Source organism: Nycticebus coucang, chromosome 13 (assembly GCF_027406575.1).
Source record: "Nycticebus coucang isolate mNycCou1 chromosome 13, mNycCou1.pri, whole genome shotgun sequence".
Lineage (NCBI taxonomy): Eukaryota > Metazoa > Chordata > Mammalia > Primates > Lorisidae > Nycticebus > Nycticebus coucang.
Genome location: NC_069792.1, coordinates 59,199,608 through 59,222,177, shown reverse-complemented (window position 1 = coordinate 59,222,177; position 22,570 = coordinate 59,199,608). Strand labels below are relative to the sequence as shown.

Genomic DNA, 22,570 nt, shown 5'->3' with positions numbered 1-22,570 from the left:
ACTCCAAAAGAAGAGGATGCCAGGCATCTGATAATGCTGCTGAAGTCACTTGCTGTGGAACAATGCACAGGTATGCTGAGTGGTGTAGCCAGTGTTGAGAGTGATTTCTCCATGTACTTTTGTAATAATAATAAGAAACAGACCAAGGTTGACTCTTTTCTCAGGAAGGATGACTAAACCCTGAGAAAACAGTAAATATATTGATTTTGTATGATGCTGATTTTACTATGTTTTGATTATATATGATTTCATATAGTATTCTCTAACAAAAGCTGTACCAAAAAGCAAAGTACATGTACACATCAGTAAGCCCAGTTCCTTACATTGACCACCTCTATGTGTTGACCAGTTTGTTACAGTCCGTTGGATGGTCAACTTAAAGAGGTTCTACTGTAATTAGTTCTGACACTAAAAGCCCCATTTGGATCATAACTCATTTTCCACTGTCTTTAGCCATCTTACCTCCCAACCATACTCTTTTACTCTGTAATATCATCATAGTTTTTCTACCAACTCAAACTTGAAAGCTTTATAATCTTCCATTCCTTCAATTCCTTCATCTCTCATATCCAAAAGAAACAAACTGGTTTTTAACATTATTTGAGTCTTCATTTCTGAAGCCATTAATCCTAACTAATCTTTCCTCAAATCTGGATTGTCTTCAGTCTTCTCTTTTCCCACCTACTTGTCACAGAGACAAAATAATCCTTTTTGAAAAATGTTTACCTAAAAATTCCCCTATTTATAAATGTGTGATAGTTTCCCCTGACTATAAATCCCTTGGCCCTATTCTGACCACTATTCAGATATCATCCTCTCTTCCACAAGGCATCTATGTCATCTGTATGCACCTTTCAGAAATACCCTTCACATACCTTATCACCTATATGGGAGTTTTCATGAATAATTTTGTTTCTGTTTAACTGGGCCATGGGATGCCCAGGTAGCTGGTTAACATTACTTCTGGGTTTGTCTGTGAGGGTGTTTCCAGAACAGATTAGCATTTGAATTGGTGGGCTGAGTAAAGCAGATGGCCCTTCTCAATGTGAGTTCGCATTATTCAAACATTAAGGTCCAAATAGAACAAAAAGTCAGAGGAATGTTGAATGAACTCTGCCTGACATTTGGATTAATGTAAACCATACCACTGGCTTTTCTGGGTCTCTAGCTTGCAGATTGCAAATCTTGGGAATTCCTGGCCTCTATAATGACATGAGCCAATACCCTATAATAAACCTCTTCATATGTATTGCTTCTGTTTCTAAGGAGAACCCTAATATAGGGCAAAATAAAGAAATAATAATCACCAACAAATTGTATTTCTCAGGGTCTTCTTAGAATATTTCCTATGAAATGTAATCCCAAAGAAAATCTTACAATTCTTGGTTTCAACTTAGTTCTTGCCAAATAACAAGGGTTAAACATAATTGAACCAAGTTTTGAAAACGTCCCCCTCTAGTTTCTTTTAAAATACTGGTTTGGTATTATCTGGTTCCAGTGGTTTATTCATCACCTATTTTGTCAATTAAGACTTGAATATCCAATGCATTTATAGGTAGTTGATCTAAAACCTTTAAGCCATCTACTACTAATTAAGACAAATTCTTAATGTTTTTCTCAGAAATATATGCTTCAATTTGATGTTATAAAGTACTGAAACTTCCTGGCATTTCTACATGCAAATTTTTAAGGCAAAAAAAAAAAATTAAAAATCTAAGGAAACCCATAGGCCTTTGTCTGTTCAGAGATCCTGAAGAAATCCAAGTACCTTCAGCTAATTGATATTGATGCGTTTTACAGATACCATCAAAATGATACTTTCAATGTGAAATGCATCACACAAAATTTTTCTTCACTGCTATAAGAATACAAAACATATACTCACCATCTTGCTTCGAGTGACTATAATCCTGAGTCTACAAGGAGGCTTTCAAAGGAGACTTTTACAGACTAAGAAAGATAGAAGTTCTAATTAAATCTAGAGCCATAACACGTAGCTGCAAATAAAACAGCCTTGGACTACACACCGGGGGAGTCTTTGAACCAGAAACCAGGAGGTAGGAAACAAAAAGGGAGTCTAAAACAAAGAAAAAAAAAAAGAGATAAGGAGAAAAAGAGATGATTAGTATGGAGAGATACAGAGACACACAGAGAGAAGCAGAGGAAATGAGAAAAGAGAGAGAGAGAAATAAACATGGAGAATCACAACCATCAAGAAGAAATACCTACATTTCCTACTTCTATATAACTAAATTCAATCTTGACCACATTTCTTAGATTCACCCACCAATAGCAGTTATAAAAAATCTATAGTTAGTAACCAATGATATTTTCTGTCAGGAAAAAAAGAATCTGAGCGATTCACTTAAAAGAAGGCAACGAAGAGTTCAAGGTGGAATAGGGGTATTTATTAAAAGAGATATCTGATGTTATCCACCTACATTATTTCATCATCAAGTCTCCAGGGAACTTCATCTACACTTGCAGAATTTCAAAAAGGTAACCTCTTCCTGGCAGATTTTCCATAAAATTAAACACTGAAGATTATTACTACGCTAAGGGTATTACTACGCTAAGGGTATACAAAAGCAAATGAAAAAAGGTATCATCCCCGCCTGTAAACACTTAAAAACAACCAGGATAAAGAGGTACATAACATAAAAACTAGAAAACCTATAAACAAGAAGTAAAGAATTTATGTTGCACTATGCATCTACATTGTATAAACAGAAATCTAAAGGAAAATCATAAAATGTAGGGCAAAGAGGGAACTGAATAAATTTTTAAAGAGTAAAAGAAAAATGGCTTCCTTTCCTCTTGAAAATGACAACAAACTATCCAAATATCCACCTTAACCTCATGACTTATAGGCAGGCAAATACATTTTTGTTTTTCAGATCAGATGCTGAGTGTTCGGTCAATTATATGCTTCAACTCATAGTACTTTAAAAACATCATCGGCCTATTCAAGACAAGTCTCTTTGTTTTACTTGCTTTAAAATTGATTTGCTCTCTTTTATATCTCACTCCCCAACTTATGTTCTATGTATTCAGCTCTTCTAAGTTCTTTTTTGCTAATGTGTCTTCTTGCAAATGTGAAATATTCTGTGTGTATTTAAAGCTTATTTGTGCATACACAATTATATTATTAATACATACATATGTGTGTGTGTGTATATAAATATAGGCATTTTTTACTTTTTGTACCCAGCATATAAGATCCATCCATGTTGCTATACATATATTAGTCTATTACTTCCAACTGCCACATGACATTCCCTGCAGTGTCCTCACCACATTTTCCATGTCCACTCTCTTAGTCATAACTCCCAGATGGATCCTATTCCTACAAATATGGCTACAATAACCTGGGCAATAATTTATTTGGAAAATATACCATTTCTATGTCATAGAAATGAAGAATGGTGGCCCCATGCTCCACGTGCACTTACTAGTACATGAGGGTGCCTGTGTCCTCACAGCCCTGCCAACACATTTTACATCTTATTACAAAATAGCCTTGAATTAGCATTTTTCTTACTACTAATGAATTAAACATTTTTCTATATACTTGTTAGCTTTTAGGCTTCCTATTCTTTAAGTTCCCAATTCAGAGCCTTTGCCCATTTTTCTATGAGGGTTGCTGCCTTTTTCTTGTTGATTTCCAACATTTTCTAGTCTACACATTAACACTTTAACAGTGCTAATATCTTTTCTCATTTATCAGCTTTGTTCACAGTATCTTCACTGAACAGAAATTCTTGATTCTGATGCAATCAAATTCAATAGCAGCTGTGCCTTAAGATTTATGCTTTTTACATCATGCTTGTGAAGATGGATGTGTTAGATAGATGTGGTAACCTCATTCTTACAGAAACAGCCAAGAAAATACCTGGGAGACACAGGCTGAAAGATCCTCCACAAGGCAAAGTGAAGAGAGCAGGCTATTGGGAAAGCATGTACTTGGGGCAAAACCCTGCCCAGTAATTGCTATGTGACCTTGAACCTCCCACAACCTGTCATTTGTAAGTGGGAACAACATCTATGCTCAAAGACAATATAAGTAAACAAAACAAAACTGCACAGTGAATGGACAGATGATAAATATGAGTTCCCTCCCTTCCTTCCTCCTCATTTCTACACTTGACTTGATACAGACAGGGTATTTGTAACCTCTGACGCTTTGGAGTCAGATCCATCAGCTGATCTCACACTCCAAATTCAAAATCACAGCTCTTTTGCTCATTCTACAGTGAGATATCATACAAAGATGAACCCCTGGGGGAAATAAAAAAAAAAAACAGTGAAAATGCTGTTTCCCTCATGAAACCAAAGAAGAAGAAGAGAACAGGTGCAAATAACTAATTATCTGTTGGTGGGACCTTGTGAGTAAATCAGGAAGCTCCTGGCTAACAAATGGACTGAATGTATTGGCTGGAGAATACCTTCCTTTGCTGGGTGTGCTAGACGTAGGCAGGAAGGCTATTTTAGGCCCTTATGAGATAAAGACAAAGAGAGTTTATAAGTTTAAACTGTAGCTTTCCAGACTTTCTGATCCGTGCTGCTTAATTTTTCAGAAAGAAAACTGGTGAACAACCTAATCATGGCTTGATTGATGCTCATTTATCCTCCTCTTCCTATCTGCTGTCACTGAGATGCAAACCAAAGCTTCTTGTTATTTGCATATGACAGGGACATAAAAGACTATGAGAATCACAAAATGAGAAAGGAAGCTTTTTAAGTATGAATGAGTTTTCAAATATCATTGAAAACTTTTCTCATAGTCCAGTCATTATTTAGCAAGTAGATATGTAATGTGCATCTATTACACACCAGGTGCTCAGAAGATACAAAAGTAAATAAGATGTGCCTTTCACTCTGGAGGAGGTCACAGTTTCTCAGAAGAGATACCCATGTGAACACTGAACCATAATAAGGTGTGATCGCTGTGTAAAATAGGCCAGCACAGTGCTACGAGAGCAGAGATGAAAGAACAATTATGTTTAGGGTGTTTTATTCCATAAAGAACTTCAGAGAAAAGATCCATTTTAAAAGAGACTTTAAAAATGACATGAATTTCTCCAAGCAGATAGGGTTTAGATTGGGTTAGGATTAGGATTAGGATTAAGATAGCCGGCGGTCCAAGAAGCAGCTTTGAAGCCAGAAGGTGTACGCATGTTGAGGGGAAAGTCGTTAGACTCCATGTGGCTGAGCACAGGGCATGACACAGGGAGAAGAGAGATGAAAACCTAGAAACACAGCCTGAGGTCACTGTTTAAAAGTCAGAAGAATTTAAACTATATCCTCAACAATGAAAAGAATTTAAGCAGAGGAGTGGCACACTGAGATCCATATTTTACAAGGATAATTAAAGCAGCAGTAAGGAAATAGATGACGATGAGACTCAAGTCAGGAATATCAATTGAAAGGCTATGACAACCCTGTAGGCAGGAGATGTGAGCTCCTAAACTCTGATGCGACACTGAAGATGGAAAAAAAGGAGTCATGTGCAACATTTAAAGTTTGGTGACCAACTGAATATTGGAGTGAGATAAATGAAAAGACTTATTCATTCAACAGATATTTCTTGAAATGTTTCTGTGTGTGAGACACTATGCTCAGCATTACTATTGTTTTGCAACAGAGAACTGTTTGTTGAGGGGGGATGAGGAGGCCTGGACATTGCGGGATGTTCAGCAGTATCCTGCCCTCTGCCCACTAGAGGCATGTAGCACCATCCCCCAGTCATGGCCATCAAAAATGTCTCCAGACATTGCCACATTTCCCTGGGGAGCAAAACTTCCCCCAGCTGAGACCACAGAAACTAGGGGCTCTTACTCTAAGAGGTTTGTTATGCAGTAGAGAAATGTTTGTAATATAAACATGTTCAGGGTATAAGAAATGCAGGAAGGCAGAAGTGTCAATACCTCTTTGGGATGAGCAAGAATAGAAAAAGTCTCCACAGAGGAGGAGACATTAGAGCTGAATCTTTAATCATGGGCATGCTGGGCAGAAGACAAAAAGATAAAAGCAAGACAACATCTCAGTTATTAGGAGAATTCTGAGACTCGTAGCTTGGGAGGATTCAAAGATGAGAGACACAGTAAGACACTGAGTTTGCGAGGCTTACAGAACATCCAGCAGTCCTTAAAAATGCTGTTCGAAGTGAAGGTCACTGATACACGCTTACAAGGCATAAGTACATAGGTGGTACTTAAAGCCATCGGACTGCATCATATCACTTAGGAGAATATTTATAAATAGAAGATAGAAACCTTTGAAAACATAAGCCTTTAAGATGGAGGTCTAGGAAAAAGAAGCATAAAAAAAGAGATAAGGGCAAAAGGGCAGAAAAAAGTGAAAGAGATCCATTAACTTACGTGGCAAACTTGACCAACAGCCTACAACAACTGTCCTTCAGTCCATCGGGACACCTGGGAGACAGGTGCCCTTTCCATTGCGTGATTACTCTCCTCTCCATCCCTTTTTGTTCCATTAAATCCAATCTAATTCTTTAGCTACAGAGGACCAAAGTACTACTAGTGGTGTTACTGATACTATGTATTATATAGTCAATGATTATCTTTTCTCACTTATTTGTGTATTTATTTATACAAACAAATTCATATCATATTGTTAACTAAGAGGCATAATGAAATAAGCATTGTGTTGGATATGGACAGTTGGCATTCAACATCCATTCCAACCTCCTTCAAACGTGCCATTCTATTCTATAAAGACTAAAAACCTGAAAAGTACATTCCTGGGACTTCTTCCAGCTAGGGTTCTAGAATTAATTTAAACATCACCAATTTTACTCACTTGAACAAAATCTGGAAAGTAGAAATTAAGTGGAGGCTGCTTTCTACTGTTTCTACTATTCCAGAGATATACACTGTTGTAGAAACATTGGGATTTCCTACAGCAGCTTCTCATAAAGGCCCCTACTTAATCTAGGAAAGGCAATAGTAATCTTGGAAGCCTGGCTCTGCAGAACAAGTCTCAAATTCATTCCTGAAAAGTTCAGTTTGAAGTGTGCATCCTAGTAGGGCTGAGTACATTGGATACTTTTTCTTCCATTCTTGAGTTACTTTACTAAGAAGAATATGTTCCAGCTCCATCCATGTAAACATGAAAGAGGTAAAGTCTCCATCTTTCTTTAAAGCTGCATAATATTCCATGGTGTACATATACCACAGTTTATTAATCCATTCGTGGATCGATGGGCACTTGGGCTTTTTCCATGAATTAGCAATTATGAATTGGGCTGCAATAAACATTCTGGTACAAATATCTTTGTTATAATGTGATTTTTGGTCTTCTGGGTATATACCTAATAGAGGAATTATAGGATTGAATGGCAGATCTATTTTTAGATCTCTAAGTGTTCTCCAAACATCTTTCCAAAAGGAATGTATTAATTTGCATTCCCACCAGCAGTGTAGAAGTGTTCCCTTTTCTCCACATCCACGCCAACATCTCTGGTCTTGGGATTTTGTGATATGGGCTAATCTTACTGTAGTTAGATGATATCTCAAATGGCTTTCACGTGAAAGCTATAACCCAGTTATAACCTAAGAATGGGGGAAGGGGGAAAGGGAGGGAAGGGAGGGGGGAGGGGACAGAGGGAGGGTGATTGGTGGGATTACACCTGCGGTGCATCTTACAAGGGTATATGTGAAACTTAGTAAATGTAGAATGTAAATGTCTTAACACAATAACTAAGAAAATGCCAAGAAGGCTATGTTAACCAGTGTGATGAAAATGTGTCAAACGGTCTATAAAACCAGTACATGGTGCCCCATCATTGCAAATAAAAAATAAATAAATAAAATAAAGTGTGCATCCTTAGCCTTCCAATAATTCTGTAGACCATTTAATATCCTATAAGATACTCATGTCTGCTTAAACCAATTCAAGAGGATTCTAATCTCCACAGCTGAGCATTAACTAACCAGCCAGAGGCCGGGCGCAGTGGCTCATGCCTGTAATCCTAGCACTCTGGGAGGCCGAGGCAGAAGGATTGCTTGAGCTCATAGGTTCGAGACCAGTCTGAGCAAGAGTGAGACCCTATCTCTACTAAAAATAAAAAAACTGTGGCAAGAGGATAGCTTGAGCCCAAGAGTTGGAGGTTGCTGTGAGCTATGACCCCATAGCACTCTACCCAGCACAACAGCTTGAGACTCTATCTCTAAAATGAATGAATGAATAAATAAATAAATAGCTCTACACATCAAACCCAGTCCAGTGCTGCCAATACCTATCCCTCCTACTCCTAATCTGTTCCCATAAATAGAAGTCAAGAGGTACACACACTTTAACTGAGCCAGCAGAGATATTAATCTGGACACACAACTCAAAATCCAAGTCCAGCTACACCAGGACCTTAAATTTGTAAGTATAGATTCAAGAGCTGGCTGCCTACCCATCTGCAAATAATGAGGCTGATGGCCCAAAGTCTTTGTAAACCAAGCTAAAAAGCTCAATTTCTTAGAGCACGTTGATAGGGCAGAAGGAATGTAAATTAGTCAACTTTACTGTTTTGTAGCCTCTAAACTATACTCTAGTCACCCTCAAATATGAGAAATAAACACAGTACTAAGAAGAAATTAAAAAGAAGATAATTGATGATTACAAACTATCTTAATATCTTTTTTAAACTCAATTTGAATAAAATACAATAAAGAATTCAAATCTTTGCTATATAATGAGTTCTTAATAGCAATTAGATTATTAAAACACCAATAGAAAAAGAACCAGGGAATATGCACAAATAATTTAAAGAACAATGCAAGTGACCAGTAAACATGAACATACTAGCCTTACAATAAGCAAAAGAATGCAGAGTAAGAAAATAGTGAAATGTCACTTTTAGTCCATCACCTGGCAAGGTTTAGGAAAAAATACCCATGCGGGTGAAGTGTAGGGATTAACAGATTCACAGCTCATACGAGAACAGATGTGTACAATCTTTCTGGAAGACAAAAGTATCAAGAGCATAAATGTACCAGTATTTTGGTTAATAATAATTTTACATAATCAAAATACACATTTACATTATATTAATATATTATAATGTTATATATGTTTATTGCATTACTATTTTGAATAATTAAAAACACTAATACAGAAAAAATGGCTCCTGAAAATTTTATTGGCATTTTTTATATCTCTAAGGCAATTTTAAAACTATTTCTTGCTGCTCTGTTACAACTTTCTAGACTATCCCAATCAATTCTCCTTTTTTATGTTATTTATTAAAAACATAAAATATTCTCCTTAAAAGTTTGTCGTCATGTCTATATTAAAGTATTTTTATGGTCATACTATTTTAAAAAGGAGAAAAAAAGAAAATAATCTATATCCTAGTAACAGGGATTTGGTTATATAAATTATTGTATATCTAAATTTTGTAACCATTAGAACTTTTTGCAAAAGATACTTAAGCACATGGTAAATGTTCATGCTATCTGGGACAAAAGGACACAACCTATATTCAATGTAAACTTGAATTTGTAAAATAAAAAAATACATATATGGAAATATCAGAAGGAAAAATAGAAATGATAGCAATGACTCTGAAGGAAAAGACCACAGATGATTTTTATTTTTAGATTTATGTGTATATATTTATGATGAACAAGAAATAATTTTAAAATTCTAAGTAAGGAACAGTGATTCAACAGCTTCCTCATTCAGCATATAGAAGAAAGTACATTTTTTTAATTGCAAGTAAATAATGCCCCAAGGAAAGAGCTACCTAAAAAGTGTGCTGCTCCCAAACATTGAATGTGTAACTACTACTATTTCCTGAGTATGGTGCCAGGTAGGGAGGATACGTAGATTGAAAAGACTCGGTTCAGATCTTCGAGAGCTCTCAAACTAATATAAAATACACAATTTATAACATGTAATATTTTGGGAAAGCCCTATACCTCTATAGAGATGTCATTTTCTTTCTTTTCCTTTTTTAAGAGACAGTCTCACCTTATCGCCCTCAGTAGAGTGCTGTGTCATCACAGCTCACGGCAACCTCCAACTCCTGGGCCTAAGGGATTCTCTTGCCTCAGCCTCCCAAGTAGCTGGGACTACAGGCGCCTGCCACAACGCCTGGCTATTTTGGTTGCAGTTTGGCTACGGCCAGGCTCAAACCTGCCATCCTCGGTATATGGGGCTGGCGCCCTACCCACGGAGCCACAGGCACCACCCTGAGATGTCATTTTCCATGGAGGATAAATAATCACTCAACACAATAATCTGTGTTAGGCTGGGAGACTATACATCATGAAGACCCAGAATCATATCCACTGCATAGAACATATTCTACCCCAAAGCCTCTTTCTTGCCAATATGTCAGCCTGTCCTGGATTTGACTGCTGATTTTCATTCTTTTATTTGGTCCGTTTAAATCTGATGTCTGCTATGTTATCTCAGAGATTATACTTTCTCCCGTCTTACTTATAAGAGTAGGTTTTATCTGACAACTCTTATTTGGCTTGCCCATAAATCTGCTTTCTTTTTTTTTTTTTTTTTTTTTTTTTTTTTTTGCAGTTTTTGGCCCAGGCTGGGTTTGAACCCACCACCTCTGGCATATGGGACCAGCGCCCTACTCCTTTGAGCCACAGGCGCCACCCTATATCTGCTTTCTTCAAACTCTCCATAGACAGCTTACAAAGCCATCATCCTGCTACATGGATACATATTGTAACACTCAAGTCCAGAATTGGAAAGTCAAAAAAAATCACCTATTGTCACACAAGGAGTCTACTCTATCAATGTGTGCCTGGCAGAATCCAGCTCTGGTGAATTCTAGTTTCACTGATCCCTTGTGAATTCTCACAAAGATCATGCCTTCTAATCTACAAGAGAACTTATAGATTCATATTCCAAACATCTCTTATTTTACAGATAACAAAATGAAGGACTGTGATGATTAAATTACTTAACCAAGGTCATGCAACTTGTAAGTTTCTAAGCTAAAGTTAGAAAACAGGTTTCTTAGAAGAAAGGCTAGCAGGCTCTGCACCATTCTCTCTCTCTAGATATCCTGTTATGCCAACTTTACATTATCTCCTATGGGAATTTTCCACACCTGATCCAGCCTAACTCTCTAGTTTCCTTAGAGTTTAAAATAGTTCAGTTGCCAGACAACTGTTTGTCTACTTAGAGCCCCATGGAATGAGAACTGGGGTGAAAGCGAGTCTTGGAAAACCAGAATAGATTCCAGTGAGTAAAACTCATTTCCCTTGAGTTTTGAAGGCCCCAGGAGCAATCAGTAGCTTTACTTAGTGTTTTAATAACAGGCAGATAGGGAAGAGAAGGCCCAGCTAAAGGATTAGAAATGATAAAAAAGAAATTGAAGTTAAGGAAACTTGTCTAAAAGGAACACGTAGAAACCATCTTATTCTGTCATCACAATACAGGTATCAGCAGCTTTTGAAACAGATCTGCCTCAGTGAGATGCCTTTAAAAATGTATCTCATAAATTAAAATAATATTAAAATATTGCATGTGAGGCAATATAGTCAAATAACTAAAAGCACAAACTCTAGAGTTGGACAGTAAGTATTCCGTGGGAACATGAGATTACACGGGTTGTATGATCCTGGGTAAGCTACATAACCTCTCCGGGTCTGTTATTCTCATCTAAGGGAAAAAAAAAAAAAAAAAAAAAAACTAATCCTTTTGAGGACAGTCGAGGAGGCTTAAAAAGGAGGACTTAAGTTGGTGCCTAAGAACAATTAGCACTTAAGCACTTAAGGAAGGAAAGTGAAACAAACTGCTGACTAACACTATAGGACCCAGGCTGAGAGTCTCCGTAACACCTTATGACACTCGACCACCTGATGGTGCAGCCTTAGAGAGCTCACAACTGGCTATCCCAGTGATACTTCCAGAATGGTGCAGTGAATAACTCAGAAGATCTTTTCCTCTCCCCAACAAAACATTTAGTGGTAAAAAAAGATTTGAAAAAATTATTTAAAGCTCTCAAAACTGTCCTAAGGGCATACAACAGGTTAAAAAACCTTTATTCAAAAAACATCTACAGAGTCTTGGTAAGAACAGTAGGAACCTGTGGCATTTGGGCCCTAACTTGCTTTCTTCTTCCACCACCAGCTCTATCTCATTGAAATGGGTGCTCTATTCTAGGAAAGTGTATTCAAGAATATAAGGACTCCTTCTCCCCCATTTCTCAGTTTAGAGCTATGATTTTACCTTTGAAAAGGCAGGCTACCAGTATTCTTCATTCCTCCAATCCCATTCCCCTATTTTAGGCAGGCAGGGCCAGGAGGACTAAGGCCCCATTCTTCTACCTATCCCCTACACAAAGAGTAGAAACTCTACCCCAAATGTAGCCAGTGAGAATACTGGGACCCTGGTCACCCCATCTCAGCCCAGTCATAGGTAATGGTCCTATACCGAGACCTGTAAACCGAGAAGACCAGAAGCTATCACCCTCCCTTCCTAGCTGAGGGGTCCCTCTATCACTATGCCTAACTCCTGTACAGTAGCACAGAAGTTCTCTCAGGGAAGGACGCAAGCCATAAGGATGAAGAGCTCCACAGTTCCTACGATATTAGTGATATTATTTGGAACATAGCATGGAGAATTCCACATCTAGGAATGTTGTTGAAAATAATGGAGAGTTTTGTAGAGAGCAATTAAGGAGATAATGGTAGCTTCACTATACTGCTAGCAATAAGCAAAATGACAGAACAACCAGAACTTTAATATAAAGAGCCAGGGAAAGAATCAAGAAGGGCTCTCTTGGGATCCCAGTAGACCTGAGGTTGGAAGGCTATATACATGTCCTGGGGTAGACCTGCTCTGGAGCAATAAGAATAAGACATGGGTCAGACTTGAAAACTTTTCCCAACTGATCCATCAACAAAGGGCAGAAGCATCACTGGTTTAAGAGGCTCAAGTACAACCTCTGACCAAACACTGGCTAAAAATATGTTAGTCTGAATTCAGATAAAACACTATCAAGCCAAGATTAAAAATAAAATCACATACATGTTAGCAATCTGGAAGATGCTGGGCATGCCCAAGGCTGCACTTATTCAGGAGTGATTAGAGAGGAAATTTCTAAGGCATTAGGCCTTGGAGGAAGTAAGGGAAAAAAACAAGTTCCTTAAGTTATAATAAAAGACTCTAAGCCACCCAAACATCCAATGATAAAGATTAAAAATATAACTGATAAAAATGTGTCAAATGGTTTATGAAGTGAGTGTATGATGCCCCATAATCATATCATTGTATACAGTTATGATTTAATAAAAAAAAAAGAAAAAAAAAAAAAGAACATCAATTAAATTATTTTTGAAAGAAAAAAAAATATAACTGGCTAAGGGGACCTAAACATAACCTTTGACCCATAAGTGGCTCATGAAAACTCAGAGGTGACTCTTAGGGATTAAGGCTAAAAGGAAAATAAAATCAATCTGAACAGGGTCATCAGAAGCTGCACACTGAGGGAGAAACAGACTACACAGAGTCAGTACAGCCAAGTTATTAAACAAACAACCAAACAAAAGACAAAAATAACATCAATATCCACTCAGCCCACAATGGTTGTGGAAGAAGGAGAAAGAAGAATCAGTACCCCAGGTTGCTATATTATTTTAAGTGTTCAATTTTTATTTGAAAAGAAATTATAAGATATGAAAAGAAACAAGAAAGTGTAACCCATATACAAGAAAAAAAAAAAGGCCAGCCCTAGAAAACTGCCTGAGGGGGCTCATATGTAGAACACAGCAAAGACCTCAAAGATGCTATTATAAAACTATTCAAGGAACTAAAGGAAACTGTATGTACAGAATTAAAGGAAGGTATGATGACAAGTTCTCATCAAATAGAGAATAACACAGTGAGAACAACAAATGTCAGTCAAGAATTTTTAAACAACGGTGAAATAAAAGTTTTCCAGACAAACTAATGCTGAGGGAATTTGTCACTAATACTCCTGTCCTACAAGAAATGCTCAGAAATGCATTACACATGGAACAAGTATGATAGATACACACCAGTGCAAAAATACCCAAAGTTAAAGCTCATGGCTCTTCTAAAGCACTAGTACATGAGGGAAAACCAAACAGCAAGGTATCATCCAACATTATGAACAGAACAGCATCCCACATATCAGCATTAACACTCAATGTAAACAGTTGAAATACCCCACTTAAAAGACATAGGTTGAGTGGATGAGAAAACACAACTGAAGTGTTTTCGATCTCCAAAAAATACACCTAAACCACAAGGACTCACACAGACTCAAGACCAAGGAATGGAAAAAAAAATTCCATGCAAATAAAAAACAAAAGCATTATTATGATTATTATTATTGCTTAATATTTCGATGCAACAATTCTCTGATTTCTTTTCTGAATGTATTTATGTTCATTCATTCTTTATGAGGTTTTTGTTTCTAGTCCTTATCTTAAACATTGTTATTGTTATTAAAAAAAAAAAAAGCAAGCAGGTGTAGCTATTCTCATATCAGACAAAATAGACTTTAAATCCACAGTGGCAAAAAACTGACCCTACACAATCAGTTTTTCTTTCAGAAAAGAAATAGAGGTAATGATGGAAGGAAGAAAGAAAAAAGTATGAGAGTAGAGAACTTTTTATGCCAATGCAATGGGAAATTATTACATTTTCCTTCTATTACCAAAATTGTAATATGAGTCATGCATATCATAACAGCTATGCCACGTGACATTAGTTTTATAAAATACACAGCAAACTGAGAAGACAAACAGTACCTTCCGCGGGAGTCCCAATGCTGGAACCAAGACCTAAAATAGCCATCTTGTAAAGTCTCGGCTTCACCATCACAGCAGATTCTTCTCCCCTTTCCCAGTGGGGTACTTTGACTGGCTCCAGGTGGACATTCTCTAGCCCATTATCCTTCAAGGATTGGTACGTGATTTGTATGGCTTCTTCTAGATTCTTGGAGCCACTCAGTCTGGGTCCAACGGCGTCAACCAGATGTGCCAATCGTTCATAGGATCTGTTCTGAGCTCTGCCATAAACAGCAAGGTTGATGATTGCTTTAGCAACATCTGTATAGGTGGCTATTTCTTCTTGTATTTCTTTAAAAGTCCTCTGAGAGGTGCTAGTCTTGTATACAGCTTTCCCGGAGCCCAGGGATAATAGGTGAACAACACCAACAAATGTGAAGATAAGGAGCTTCATTTTTTTTCCCAGTTGGTTTTCTTCCTAAAATAATCTGTGTAAGTAAGAAACATTATGTTTTAGGAAAAAAAGAGCCATCTTCCCATAACTCAGGGATTGATTTTCAAGCAGTATTCCCTTTCCCTTCCCAACCATTGCCCAACTCCATCTTCAGATTCACCATCAAATAACTCCCAGGAATGGACAAGCAAAGAGTCAGTGAGTGGTCTTAATAATAAGGCAGCAATTATTAATACCATGAAATCACATGTTACCTAATTTAATTTTGTTTCAAATATGTTAAAAGGTTAAAATAAAAAGAGAACTGGGCAGCGCCTGTGGCTCAGTGAGTGGGGCGCCGGCCCCATATGCTGAGGGTGGCGGGTTCAAACCCAGCCCCGGCCAAACTGCAACAAAAAAATAGCCGGGCGTTGTGGCGGGCGCCTGTAGTCCCAGCTGCTTGGGAGGCTGAGGCAAGAGAATCGCGTAAGCCCAAGAGTTAGAGGTTGCTGTGAGCCATGTGACGCCACGGCACTCTACCCGAGGGCGGTACAGTGAGACTCTGTCTCTACAAAAAAAAAAAAAAAAAGAGAGAACTAAGAAAGGGAGAAAAAGGTAGCAGTGATATGGCTAAGCCAGTTTTATCTCTTGTACCACATGGAGTGTATTCCAAATGGGTGGAACACTCCTTCATCCTGTTGTGTTCTTTCTTCATTGCCCATCCAACTCATCCTTTGAGGCCCTCTCAGATGCCATCTTTCCTTGATACTTTCTCTAATTCTCCCTCCACTAAAAATAATTATTTCTTCATCTGTGCCTGAAGAGTGGTTTATTCTTACGTTCAAAAGATATTTATCATATGCCAGGAAGTGTGGTATATTTTTAGAAGGAAGAAATCTAAGCTACTACACAAAGCAGAGAATTAAAAGAGATTGGCCTTTGTTACCATTTAATCATATTATACCCATCACCTATTTGATAATGACTAAAAGAACAATAATGATGATAAAAATAACAGGAAACATTTATAAGTGCTTGCTCCATGTTAAACTTTGTTCTCTATATAGTCCATTCACTAACCTATTTAATGCTCACAACAACTTTATAAGATAGTTTCTCATTACCTTTATTTGTACAAATGAGGAAACTAGGCCACTGAGAGATTAAATATTTTGCCGAAGACACACAAAAACTTTCTACCTCTAGAGTTCAACTCCAAACAGGGCTACTCAAAACATGGATTGTGGACAGATGTCAGGCCACAAACTAGTTTTCACTAATCGACAATAGGTAAATACAGAGATTAAGAGTAAATGCACCCAATGGACTTGTTTAGTTTTTTCAGTTTAAATTAACTATGACTTTTAAGTTAAGGATTTAGTTTCTTAATCACATTAGCCATAGTTCAAATACTCAGTGGCCATATGAGGCTAGTGGCTACCATATTAGGTAGCACAGAGAACATTCTATCATTACAGAAAGTTCTATTTGATAGCAAAGTGCAGGAGTAGTTTTCCCCCACCCACCTCCTGCTCTCTCTCTCTTGCTCTCTTTCTGTCCTTCAGCTATGTGGTATCTCCTGCCACGTTGGCAAGAAGACCCTCATAATACCGTGTCCCCTTGGAACTTGGGACTTCCCAGCCTTCAGAACCATAAGCCAATACATTTCTGCTCTCTATAAATGACCCAGTCCATGGTATTCTGTTACAGCAGCACGAAATGCTAAGATAAAACCGGTACCAGAGAAGTGATATGTTGCTATGACAAATACCTAGAAATGCAGATGGGACTTTGGAACTAGGCAATAGGTAGAAGCCGGAAGAATTTAGAGGAGAACACTAGAAAAAGTCAAGACTACCATGAATGAAGCATTAAGGGCAATTCTGATGAGGGCTCAGAAGGACAAAGGAACAGTAAGGAAAGTCTGAAGCTTTTTAGTGATTACTAAGTAGTCATGATCACAATGTTAGTAGAAATAGGGGAAATAAAGGAAATTCTGATGAAGTTTCAAGTGGAAATGAACAAGTTACTAGAAATTAGAGTAAAGGCCATCCTTTTTATAAATGCAGTAAGGAACTTGGATGACTTATGTCCATTATCAAAGCCTTTCTAAAAGGCAGAATTTAAGCAAAAAAACCAGAATATCTGGTGGAAGAAGTTGCTAAACAAATATTCAAGGAGCTGTGTAGCTTCTCTTGAATATAGTAAAATGTGAGAGGAAAGAAATAATTTAAAGATGTAATTTATAATTTAAAGAGAATAATAACGATGATTTGAAAAATTCATAGCTTGGCTATGTAAAGAATAAAAAAGTGAGTTTAGGAGAACAAGTCAAGGGTATGGCCAAATGACCATTTGCTAAAGAGATTAGTACGGATAGAAGAAATCCAGGTGCTATTTGTCAAATAAATATCAAATATCTTTGAGGCATTTCAAATATCTTTGAGGCAAGCTAGAGCCTTGAAGACAAGGTTTCTAGAGAGGTACACAGGTGACCTCAGCATTCAATGCCTTAGCCACTTACGTGTCTGTTTCCCGCCAATTCAACACTCCTGGGTGGCTCCAGATATGGCTCCAACAAGCACAGTTGTAGCTAGAGTCGCCATGCCTGAAGGTGCAAATTACTAAGTCTTGGCAGCATTCATGTGTACTAATTCTGCAGACACACAGAGTTCACAAGGTGTGAAGGCAGCCTCCATGTAGATTTCAAAGAATGTATAGGAAAGCCTGAGGGCCCAGGCCGCCTGCAGCAGGAATGGGGCTGCCACAGAAATTCCTCACTAAGGCAATACCTAATAGGGCTTCAGGAGCAAGATCACTCCCAGGAACCCCCAACTGTAGAGCTACCAGAGTGTAAAGGCTGCTTGGGAGATCTGTGATGTAGAATACGTCTCAAAAAGCCACACAGGCATGGCTGCCTAAGGCCTTGGGAGCACAAACCTGTCCCAGTGTGTCCAGGAAGCAGAATATGGAGTCAAAGAAAATGATTCCTGAGCCTTAAGATTTAATGTTGTTAGCCTGCTAAATTTCAGACTTATTTGGAACCAGTTACCCCTTTCTTCATACTTATCAACTTTTGAATGAGATTGCCTATCCTATGCCTGCCTCACTACTGTATTTTTAAAGGAGCTAACTTTAAAGACCTCAAAAACAAGAAAAAAAAAAAAATGAGGTTATAGCAATCTAAAAATAATGACCAGAGTGAAAAGACAACATACAGAAAGAGAAAATATTTTCAAACTACTCATCTGACAGGGAATTAATGCCCAGAATATATAAAAACTGAAACATCTCAACAGTAAAAAAGAAAAAAATCTAATTAAAAAATGGGAAAATTGGCTCGGCGCCTGTAGCTTAGTGGCTAGGGTGCCAGCCACATACACTGGAGCTAGCAGGTTCGAACCCAACGCAGACCTGCCAAACACCAATGACAACTATAATCAAAAAATAGCCAGGCGTCGTGGCATGCGCCTATAGTTCCAGCTACTTGGGAGGCTGAGGCAAGAGAATCACTTAAGCCAAAGAGTTGAAGGTTGCTGTGAGCTGTGATGCCACATAACTCTACTGAGAGCAACATAGTGAGACTCTATCTCAAAAAAAGAAAAAAAAGGGGAAAATTAAATGGACATTTCTCAAAAGAAGATATATATACAACCATAAGAGGGACTTTACCTAACAAATACAAACAGTGTAACCTAACTCTTTCCCCCTTCTCTCTCATCCAGGCACCAGGCACAGTGGATCACGCCTGTAATCTCAGTACTTGGGAGGCCAAGGCTGGTGGATTGCCTAAGCTCACAGGTTCAAGACCAGCCTGAGCCAGTCAGAGACCTTATCTCTAAAAATAGCTGGGCATTGTGGCAGGTGCTTGTAGTCCCAGCTACTTGGGAGGCTGAGGCAAGAGAATCGCTTAAGCCCAGGAGTTGGAGGTTGTTGTGAACTGTGATGCCACAGCACTCTACCAAGGGTGACAAAATGAGACTCTGTCTCAAAAAAAAAAATTTTTTTTTAAAGCTTAAAAAGAAAAGAAGACATTCAAATAACAACATGAAAAAATGCTCAACATCACTAATCATCAGGGTAATGCAAATCAAAACCACAATAAGGTAGCATCTCATCCCAGTGAGGATAGCTGTTATCAAATGACAAAAATAACAAATGCTAGCAAAGATGCAGAGAAAAGGGAATTCATACTCTGTAGGTGGGAACAAAAACTAGACAACCATTAAGGAAAACATTATGGAAGTTCCTCAAAAAAACTACAAAGAGAGCTACCATATGATCCAGCAATCTCGCTATTAGACATTTTTCCAAAGGAAAGGAAATCATTATATCAAAAGAAAGATCTACACTCTTATGTTTATAGCACCACTCTTCACAATACCCATGATAAGAAGTCAACCTCGATGCCTGACAAATACATAAAGAAAACATGGTATATATACATCATGGAACATATACATTCAGGCATTAAAAAAAATGAAATCTGTCATTTACAACAATGTATATGGAACTGGAGGACACTAAGTAAAATAAACTAGGAACAGAAAGGTAAAGGCCACATGTTAGCATTCATATATACAAGCTAAAAAAAAAAAAAAAAGGTTGATCTCATAGAAGTAAACAATAAAGAGGATATCAGAGTCTGGGAAGGGTAGAAGGAAGGGAGAGATTTCTTAAAAAATACAAAATTACATCTAGATAGAAGGAATAAATTCTAGTGTTCTATACCACTGTAGGATCACTACAGTTAATAATAATATAGCTTCAAATAGCTAAAAGGAGGATATCAAATGTTCCCAACATAAAGAATAATATGTTTGAGTTTATGGATATATTAATCACTCTTATTTGATCACTTTACATTACATATATCAAATCAACACTATGTACTCCATGAGTATGTACAACTACTTAGCAATTTAATGAGATTATGGATTATGGAGTACTTATTTCATTTCATTTGTTAATATGGCTATTAGAAAATTTTTAATTACATATTTATATTGGACAACAATGCTCTAGAAGTTGTACTGAACTTCGTATTGTTATTCAAATATGCACAGCAGTCCCCAACCTTTTTGGCACCAGGGACTGGTTCATGGAAGACTGTTTTCTATGGACAAGGGGGTGGGGATGTTTTAGACTTGATTCTGCAAGCAATTGGTCTATTATGGCTTCTATGCAGTCAAACCTCTCTGCTAATGACAATCTGTATTTGCACCCACTCCCCAGAGCTAATGTCACTGCCTTAGTTCCATCTCAGATCACAAGGAGCAGGCAATCTAGATCTCTCACAAGCTCAGTTTGCAGTCAGGCTCACACTCCCGTGAAAGTCTAATGCCACCGCTCATCTGACAGGAGGTGGAGCTCAGGCAGTAATGCGGGAGATGAGGAGTGGCTGTAAATACAGATGAGGCTTCATTTGCAGTAGCTCACCTCCTGCTGTGGCCTGGTTCCTAACAGGTCATGGACCAGTACTAGTCTGTGCCCCAGGGTTGGGGACCACGGTATGTAGTACGTAGACTCTTGTATAACACTGGGTCCCTACAAACATCCATTTTCTTTTACTGAAGGCCCTTTTCACAATATTCCCTTTCTTGCAAATATGTCAACTCGTTCTTTTATGACAAAGCTTTAAAGTTCACCTCTTCTATAAAGCCTCATCAACAAGTATCCCAGAGTTATTTGCACCATCTTCTGGGCTTCTGCCATAATTAACTGTTATTAGCTAACATATTTGTTTATAAATCTGTCTCTTCTATTCTCAAAGTCAAGTAGGGTAAATTATTCACCATTGCCCCTTCAACTGTTTTATAAAATATAGCTTCTTGATAGATTTTTACTTAAAAAATGAATGAACCTTTAATCACTCTGGGTCTCAGCTTCCCTAGCGCATGAAGGTAGCAGTCTTGCCTCCTTCCCAAAGAAGCTGTAAGAATAAAAAATTGCTATCATATTTAAAATATTTTTTAAAATTATGAAACCTACACATTGCTTCTTCATTCTTTTAATTAAAAACAACTTACATAGGGTCTTGGTTTCTAAAGTTATTATGCTGCTGCTTATTTTCCAAAGTTAAATTTTATTAATCCATAAAAATATTTCACTAGATTGTAAAGTACATTTTCCCAGTGTGTTATTGGTGTGAAAAGAATGAAAATACATACTTGATTTGATTTTAAAGAGTGAAGGGTCATGTTACTTATTAATACAAGTGACATATATGCAAAATGATGTAGAAATGATAGACTTAGGCACTGTTATTTTCTGGATATATCTTTTAATTAAGTTTATATACCATCTATTCATTAACACTAACCACAAATATCTGTTTCTCATTAAAATTTCTCCAAGTATTCTGAAAACATTACCTACTTCATAATACATTTCTTGTGATGGTTTAGAATCATTTAATGACAACTTTATAGAGATATAGGAGAAGTTAGTGATCCCAAGTCTATACCCTTGTTTTGTAGAAAGTTAAGGCCTGGATTTGGATTCCCAAGCAGCAGATAAACCAGCAGGAACAACCAATCCGGTAATTGGACTGACTGGTACAGACCTCCTGGAAGATTACCAATTTTTTTATAGGAAATTATACTCATTTTCATATAATAGAAACTTCAGTGAAGAAAACCAAATGCAGTCTGAGAAGTGAGTAAGTGCAATAAAACACATGTACTCAAAAACAGAGTACCACAGATCAAAGAGGAAAAAAGGGGATCACAAAAAGCTATAAAGAAGACATAACATCTGAAGACAGTCTCAAGAAATGGCTCAGCAGACAAGGAAAAGGGAATGGTACCCTCTCTAGAGGGACCACTGGAACATCATCCTAAGGTCACAGCCTAGTTAAAAAATATGTCCAGAAAATAACAGTGCTTAAGTCTATCATATATGCATCCTTTTGCATGTATCAGTCTTTATTAGTAAATAACATGATGCTTTGGTAATAATACTTAGTGCCTCTTTACATGGTCTGTTAATTTTAACACTAAAGAAAGATATAATTATTTTCAGATAGAAACACTGATACCAGTGTGATTCTAAATACCTTAACTAGACTGTCTTCAAGTCTCACCAACACAACAGTGCTTATTTTTAAAAATAGGTTAATTTAAAAGATGATAGTTTGCTACCTTTTAAAAGATAAATTCCTCCCTGAATGTAATTTAGAAGATTTAGTAAGACTGAAGGTACAAAACAATGAACTACATGAGAATTCACCCAGAACACCTGTCATAAGTAAACACTAAGTACATGTTAGTTGATTTAAAACCTGGTTTTCCCTGGAACATAATGTGAAAATTACCAATGTAATTCTTGACTAGAAAGCATAATTATATATGTCTACAACAGAGTACTATAGAATGTTTTGTCATTAGTGTTC

The 22,570-nt window shown here is 37.3% G+C and overlaps 1 protein-coding gene across 1 annotated transcript in view; it reads right to left on the bottom strand.

Annotated features, from left to right (window-relative positions):
- The window catches only part of CPQ (carboxypeptidase Q), a 509,108-nt gene that overhangs the window by 378,884 nt on the left and 107,654 nt on the right, over window positions 1-22,570 (bottom strand). The window contains exon 2 of the mRNA XM_053559321.1: window positions 14,766-15,232. Within this exon, the coding sequence (XP_053415296.1) occupies window positions 14,766-15,198 (433 nt within the window). The 5' untranslated portion in view covers window positions 15,199-15,232. The remainder of the gene's footprint in view (window positions 1-14,765; window positions 15,233-22,570) is intronic.